Here is an 8,132-nt window from a genome sequence, read left to right as displayed (position 1 = left end):
AGAGTTGACAGGACAAAGATGTGGAGGGTGGGAGCCAGGGTATGGGTCACAGGAGTGGTGGTATCCATGGAGATGGTGGTGGGAGGGGGAAGAGCCAGTGACTTTTTCTGGGAAGTGGTGGGAGCACAGTTGGCATTCACGTGCTTCTGGGGTTTTTTTGGAGAGGGCTGGCTGGGAGGAGGGAAGAGGGACAGGGAGGAGAGGGAGGTGGCGGGTGGCAGATTCTGCAGGTGTGGTGGGGGCACTGGGATGTGCAGTCTGTTCTGTTGTGGCAAAGGTGGCCCAGCGTGACGTGATGCGGGTGGGGAAGGCAGATGATGAAGTGACGGGGATGAGAGGGGGGAAGACAACCAAAGCTGTTTCGGGTTTGGAGGCTGGGGGAAGAGTGTAGATGTGGAGCTAAGCAGCAGGGGAGGAGATGGAGGAATGGGTAGGTGGGGGGAGGGGAGGCGAGATGTAAGGGAGGAGGCCAGGGGCAGCACTCCAGGAAGTGATAGTGGAAGTGGGGGAGAGGGGGTGTAGGTGATAGTGGAGGTGGGAAGGCCTCTTGACGGACGGACGGCGCGATGGGCGGCGGCAGACGGACGGACAGCAGGCGGCGGCGAGCACCGGGCGGCGGCGTCGGCGGACGGATGACAGTGGCCGACCGGCAGGCAGGCAGACGGACAGACAGACAGACAGATGGCAACAGCAACAACAAGGGGCTCTTCCAAAGCGTAGATTGCACCCTCAGTGTAGCCCAGGCAGCGTAATCCTTCGACTAGGAACTGAGGGTATCCAACTCTCGAGATGTGAGCATGAAGCTGTCTAGCTGTAGTATATAAGTGAAGAGAAATAACGATTGTGTTGACTGAATCAGAAACTGGATCAGCTGTTTTCCAGGCGCCATATTTAACAAAGGGTACGAATCCGCTTCAGACCTTAACATGTAAACACGACACCAAAAAAACGTGTCAGAAATTCGGTTTTCGTCTTTCGGAAGATGTATCGCTTGTAAACACAGTGATTAAAGAAAATGGTTTGAAAGTTTTCGACTTGGTCGACATGTTAACTCACGATGTGTCAAAAGTATTCGATAGTCGATTTATCAGTTCTAAGTTGCATGTAAACATAAACATAAAAGCGTAGTAGATACAATACAAATATAAATGTAATATGTTTGTGACATTCTCTGTAGAGTTTGTTTCCAAGAAATATTTTATTTTAAATCTGCATACGCTGCTCTTTATTCATTAATTCAAGGTAATTACAACGCTTTGAACTTTTCCAGAACAATATGCTGTGTTACACTTTGTACTATTGACGTCATTGTCTTTGGCGTTTTTGCAGAAATGTGTTGTCTGCTACGCGACTTACGAACACTAAACCAAATTCTGCATGTCAACGTTTCTACGAAAGGAAATAGTGTATTCAAGAACTGGTCGAGATGCGTTTCTTATGTGCAAGGGCAGTCACCAGAACCGAACATAAGGGAATATTTTTACTACGTAGACCACCAAGGAATGGTAAGAATATCTGCATTGTCGTGCCATATCATCTCACGATCATTTTGACAGATCTTAATATTTCTTTTCAGCTGTTCCTGGATGACTCCAGAATGAAGAATTTCACTTCCTGTTTCAAAGGTATGTTTAAAAGCTTAACGAAATACGTGCATTGACGAATATATAGGCCTGCTTGATTGTGAATGGATGTTTTACAGACAAAAAGTTCCTGGAATTCTTTTTTAAACGCCTGAGGATGAATACAACAGGGCGCTACACAGAAGACTTTCCTTACTTGTCACTTTGTGGTCGAGAACGAAATTACGTGAGATGTGATGATTATCCAATTGTATTCACTCATGTAATGAAAGACGCGCAGATGAATAATGTCTTAAGTTATGGCCATGCTGGAAATTTACTGACAGTTAAGTTTGAACCTGAGAAAGTTATAATGCTGCCAGAGACTGGGCGTGTTTATCATCCCGCACCGGAAAGAGTCGGTGGTATTGGCTTAATTAGATCCAAGTTAGCAATTGAATTAAGTAAGTTTTTTATATTTGAAAATGGTGAGCAACAAGAACCAACACATTTATCATGGGATGGTAAGATATATGAGTTAATAACGGATTGGTACAAAGAAGCAAAACAGCAGGAACTTGAGTGTTCAAATTAGAAAGAAATTGCTTCTATGTCCGAACCAAATTAGATTGACACAAACATATATATTATTGTGAGAGAAATTACTGAAATGTTCAAATCCACTTCCAAAGACAAATATTTCTAGCAACTTGCCTGATGCTGAATATGTCATCAGGCTTGCTTGGGTTGGAAGATAACTGATTGTTTAGTGAGCTTCTTAGTTTATTCAGAAAATAAGATGTAAATTGCTTTATACAATAACTACTTCTTGTTACTTAGTACCTTTGGAGTAGCAACTCACCAGTTCAATTGTTAGTTGGCATTGTTTAGTCCAGTATTTGTGATTGTTATTAACATTGTTGTATTTTTACAGAATAAAGTTATGTTTTTCCAAAAACTCCATTGCAGAATAAAGTTACCTTTTCCAAAAACTCTATGTATTTATTACACTTACCTACTGCGTTGAATCCTCCGCATCATTACAGCAAGGTGAAGTAAACTGTTGAAAATTGGTAATGTCACTGTGATTAATGCTGTTTTGTTACACAGACATATGGAATAGTTTGTTCTCTTTAACACTTGCATATCAAGAGTCTACTACTTCTTTTTTCAAATCTCATTGAAACTAATAGCTCAGACTTTGTAATCTACACGAATTTCTCAAAAATGAATCAAAATCACTTCAGAGTGTGAGGGTACGTTAACTGCCCATACTCAAAATATTGTTGGTGTACTGTATATTGTGAATCATTGCCGAGATTGAAGTAAGCAATCTTAACTGGCAGTAAGTCTTGAAATCAGGTGCAGGTTTTGTATGATTTACAACTACTTAACCACGTAAATTAGAACATAACCAGCTATTGGAAATTAATTATAACAGACACTGACTGTGATGAGATTATGATAAAATTGTGAGAACAGTTGGAAACATATTTGAAGTAATTAAATGTTCATATACTTGCCAAATTGAGCAATAACATGAACAATGAAGACAAGTAAGCTATGCTGTTCAATATGAATATGACTACTGCCCAACGTAGGAATGAACTCCAATGTGTAAATAATGAGCGAAAATGGAATCAATTGATTAAAATATGAATTTGACTACTGCCCAATACAGGAATGACTCCAGTGTGTAAATAATGAGCTAAAATGGAATCAGTTGAGCAAAATCTCATCTCTATATGCTTTGCACTTGTATGTCTCCCTCACTTTTTAGTCCTAAGATACATATTTTATTTACATAGTTACATTTCGTATTGTTGTAAGGAAATGTCTTTTGAAGTTAATAGCTTTAGCCAATGAAGCAATCATTCTGGAAAAGTCAGCTGTAAGAAACCTTTGTAACGAAGTGTGACATGGTCATAATGATGAATTCAAGTTTTTGTATTTGTCTTTGATCACTAGAATTATTTGATTTGGTTATTAATTTCAATTAATAATGATAATTTCCTGATAAGTCGTGTTCATAAAATTGTATGAAAATTAAATTTGAGCCACAAATGGCAGTGTCAGAAATACAAACATGATAAAACTAATGGAGAAACAATTTACGTGACCATACAGTGGGACCATAGATGGTGTTGTGCCCAGCGCATGAAGGGATTAAAAGACTATGCAAGGTTGTACAACAGATAAGTACAGAAGCAATTGTATTTAGTCACTGGCCCACCATAAGAGTCACATACAATTGTTTGCCCTTCAGTTTTATCATGTAAAATATTTTTGATGCAATTGTTGACTCTTTTTATGTTGTTTTTTATACAATTTTATTGACACAGTCTGATATGAAGATGATCATTACTGATCTAAACTAGTTTCTGTATATGAAAGGAAATTAGAGGCCGACTACCTCTTCATTGCACAGCCCAAACCAATAAGGATAGAAAGTTGAAATTTGGAGATTATGTTGAGCTTATACTGTAGGCACAGTTTAGGAAGACTTTTTCAAAATTCCACCCATAAGGGGATGAATGATTTTTTAAAGTAAATCATTATCAAAGAACTATTAAAGCATTTTGAAGCTTTAAATTCAACCATTGAGGAGGTAAATAGTGGGTGAAACGTTTTTTTTATAAATAATTATTAAAGTTCAAATAAAGCATTTTAAACCTACATCTATGAAAACTGCTATTTGATTCAGTTAAAAATTTAAAAAAACTGTTTCAAAATTCAACGTCGAAGGGAGGCGAAACAGGGAATCAAAAGTTTTATGAAAATATTTCATTATGAAAGCATTTTTAAAGCTAAACCTAAGAAACCAGTTAGAAATTTTTTTTAAAAAATATATGTGTTTCAGTGTTCTTGGAAATTCAGCCCCTAAAGGGGTACAATAAGGAATGGAAGTTTTTAGGCAAATATTTCACGGCAAGAGCAATTTTTAAAACTAACACACTAAAAATTTTTATTTGGCTTCTAAGTTAGAATAAAAAAAAACCTTGTTTCTGTGTTTTTTGGAAAGTCATCCCCTAAGGGGGTGAAATAGGGGATGAAAATATTTTGTTACTGGTATATTAAAACATTTTTCAAGATAAAACAATGAAAATTAGTACTGGATTCTAAGGAAATATGTGTTAGGGGATGAAAGTTTCTATGGAAATATTACCACGAGAACTGAAAAAGCAGAATTAACAAAGACCTCTGACTCCAGCTACCAGGACAGCTTTTTGGCAAGAGCTACAATTGGAAAAGACCAAACCTGTATGTTGTTAATTAGCATGAAAAGTTTATAAGTTGTTGCAATTTGTGATCGACATAAAAATTTGGTTAAATGCAAACAAAAAAATCTGTTTAAAACATACAACTACACGAGCAAAGCAGCGGGTGCTAAGCTAGTAATCAAATAAAATCTAAAAACTTATCAAATACTACAAGAACATCTCAATTGCTGTCTATCACTTTTTATTAATCCAATCTAGTAAGGGACCCACGCTATTGAGCAGTACTCAAGAAATGGTCAAACAAGTATTTTGTAAGGCACTTCTGCCATGGATGAATTACATTCCTTTAAGATTTTTGCTATGAGTCTCAAGTCTGCCAATTTGTCTTTCACATTATTTGTTTTATGTGGTCATTCGACTTAAGGGTGGTCCAGATGGTTACGCCTAGATATTTTACGGTAGTCATTGTTTTCACCAATAGTGTAATTGTATAACAGTGCATTACTCCCATGGAAGGGAAAAAATGTTATATTTATTTATGTTCAGGGTAAACTGCCAGTCTCTACACCATTCAACAACCCACTACAGATCTTCATGCAATTCACTACAGCCTTCTGACATTGCCACCTTCTTACAGACAGCGACAGTGTCTGCAAACAGTCTCATGGAGCTTCTGAAATTATCCACTAGATCATTTATATATACTGCCAACAGTAACAGTCCTATGACACTTACCTGTACATCTGTCGACTTTGTTCCATTGTGAGTGACAAATTAAGTTGTACCTGCAAGGGAGTCTTTTGTCTAGTCACAAATGTGTTCTGACAGTGAGGAACTGTATCAAATGCATGAGCAGACTGGAGTGACAAATGAAAATTTGTACCAAATTCTCATTCTCTACTTCAGTGTACACACAAACATCATAGATGTTAGTGACTTGCAAAGGTCTCTGGAACCACATAAGTTTCATCTGCATCAGATGCTTTTGTATAGTCAAGAAACAAAGCATCAACCTGAGCATTAATGTCTGTGGCACTCTGGATCCATTGCTGAACAGCGCTGTCTGTGCTTTGTTAAGATCTCTATTTGCAGAATCCATGTTGATTTTTATAGAGGAAATTTTTATTCTTCAGAAACGTCATAATACACGAACGTAAAACCTGTTCCATAATTCTACGACAGATTGATGTCAGCAATACTGGCCTATAATTATGGGCATCTGTTCTATGATCCTGCTGAGAAACAGTAATGAACTGGTTTTTTTGTTCTGCTATAGTATGCTATGACTGAAAGGAGGGAACATATTATGATCTTCAACTGTTTCAGTATTTCTGGCTTCTTTCTATGTTTTGGTACCAGTATGGTCATTGAGTGACTGAATAGGTGAGTTTGATCTGCTTAATGATTTTATGTAAGACCAAAACTTCTTAGGGTTTTTAGTCAGATCGGTTGGCAAAATTATACTTTCAAAATCATTGAGAGCTTCTCTGATTGCTCTTCTTGCACTCATTTTCACATCATTCATCTTTTGCTTGTCAGGTAGGTTTTGACATTCCCTAAATCTGAAATGAAGCTTCCTTTGCTTCTGTAGCAGCTTTCTAACATGTCTACTGAAGCACAGTGGGTCTTTCTCAAACCTTAAAATCTTGCTCAGAACATACTTCTCCAAGGCATATTGAATTGTGCTTTTGGGTTTCATCAGAATATAGACAAACCGCAGTTTGTATCCTGTTACTCTTGCTAAGGTTCTATACATGGAAGAACCCTGGAGATACTAAAAGGTTTCAGATAGATTATATAATGGTAAGACAGAGATTTAGGAACCAGGTTTTAAATTGTAAGACATTTTCAGGGGCAGATGTGGACTCTGACCACAACATATTGGCAATGAACTGTAGATTAAAACTGAAGAAACTGCAAAAAGGTGGGAATTTAAGGAGACGGGACCTGGATAAACTGAAAGAACCAGAGGTTGTACAGAGCTTCAGGGAGAGCATAAGGGAACAATTGACAGGAATGGGGGAAAGAAATACAGTAGAAGAAGAATGGGTAGCTTTGAGGGATGAAGTAGTGAAGGCAGCAGAGAATCAAGTAGGTAAAAAGACGAGGGCTAGTAGAAATCCTTGGGTAACAGAAGAGATACTGAATTTAATTGATGAAAGGAGAAAATACAAAAATGCAGTAAGTGAAGCAGGCAAAAAGGAATACAAACGTCTCAAAAATGAGATCGACAGGAAGTGCAAAATGGCTAAGCAGGGATGGCTAGAGGACAAATGTAAGGATGTAGAGGCTTATCTCACGAGGGGTAAGAGAAATACTGCCTACAGGAAAATTAAAGAGACCGTTGGAGAAAAGAGAACCACTTGCATGAATATCAAGAGCTCAGGTGGAAACCAGTTCTAAGCAAAGAAAGGAAAGCAGAAAGGTGGAAGGAGTATATAGAGGGTCTATACAGGGGCGATGTTCTTGAGGACAATATTATGGAAATGAAGGAGGAGGTAGATGAAGATGAAATGGGAGATTCGATACTGCGTGAAGAGTTTGACAGAGCACTGAAAGACCTAAGTCGAAACAAGGCCCCTGGAGTAGACAACATTCCATTAGAACTACTGACAGCCTTGGGAGAGCCAGTCCTGACAAAACTCTACCATCTGGTGAGCCAGATGTATGAGACAGGCGAAATTCCCTCAGACTTCAAGAAGAATATAATAATTCCAATCCCAAAGAAAGCAGGTGTTGACAGATGTGAAAATTACCGAACTATCAGTTTAATAAGTCACAGCTGCAAAATACTAACGCGAATTCTTTACAGACGAATGGAAAAACTGGTAGAAGCCGACCTCGGGGAAGATCAGTTTGGATTCAGCAGAAATGTTGGAACATGTGAGGCAATACTGACCCTACAACTTATCTTAGAAAGCTTTTGACAATGTTGACTGGAATACTCTATTTAAAATTCTGAAGGTGGCAGGGGTAAAATACAGGGAGCGAAAGGCTATTTACAATTTGTACAGAAATCAGAGGGCAGTTATAAGAGTCGAGGGACATGAAAGGGAAGCAGTGGTTGGGAAGGGAGTGAGACAGGGTTGTAGCCTCTCCCCGATGCTATTCAATCTGTATATTGAGCAAGCAGTAAAGGAAACAAAAGAAAAGTTCGGAGTAGGTATTAAAATCCACGGAGAAGAAAGAAAAACTTTGAGGTTACGCCGATGGCATTGTAATTTTGTGAGAGACAGCGAAGGACTTGGAAGAGCAGTTCAACGGAATCGACAGTGTCTTGAAAGGAGGGTATAAGATGAACATCAACAAAAGCAAAATTAGGATAATGGAATGTAGTCGAATTAAATCG

At 38.3% G+C, this 8,132-nt stretch overlaps 1 protein-coding gene across 1 annotated transcript; it reads left to right on the top strand.

Moving 5' to 3' along the window:
* Positions 1-1,073: 1,073 nt before the first annotated feature.
* Positions 1,074-2,554, top strand: LOC126149069 (UPF0598 protein CG30010). Its single transcript, XM_049915792.1, has 4 exons — positions 1,074-1,242; positions 1,330-1,505; positions 1,577-1,625; positions 1,703-2,554. Exons 2-4 carry the CDS (start codon positions 1,332-1,334, stop codon positions 2,155-2,157), a joined length of 678 nt encoding a protein of 225 aa, XP_049771749.1. The 5' UTR covers positions 1,074-1,242; positions 1,330-1,331; the 3' UTR covers positions 2,158-2,554.
* Positions 2,555-8,132: the final 5,578 nt, after the last annotated feature.

This window comes from Schistocerca cancellata, chromosome 2, assembly GCF_023864275.1.
Source record: "Schistocerca cancellata isolate TAMUIC-IGC-003103 chromosome 2, iqSchCanc2.1, whole genome shotgun sequence".
Classification (NCBI taxonomy): domain Eukaryota; kingdom Metazoa; phylum Arthropoda; class Insecta; order Orthoptera; family Acrididae; genus Schistocerca; species Schistocerca cancellata.
Note: the sequence above shows the minus strand (reverse complement) of the source record. Positions and strands in the feature narration are given on the sequence as shown.

What these genes read in the sequence shown, in the direction of transcription:
- LOC126149069 (XM_049915792.1), top strand. Translation starts at nt 1,332, where the DNA reads ATGTGTTGTCTGCTACGCGACTTACGAACACTAAACCAAATTCTGCAT. An exon ending in ACGTAGACCACCAAGGAATG is followed by an intron (nt 1,506 to 1,576) that starts GTAAGAATATCT and finishes ATTTCTTTTCAG; the next exon opens with CTGTTCCTGGATGACTCCAG. An exon ending in TTTCACTTCCTGTTTCAAAG is followed by an intron (nt 1,626 to 1,702) that starts GTATGTTTAAAA and finishes GATGTTTTACAG; the next exon opens with ACAAAAAGTTCCTGGAATTC.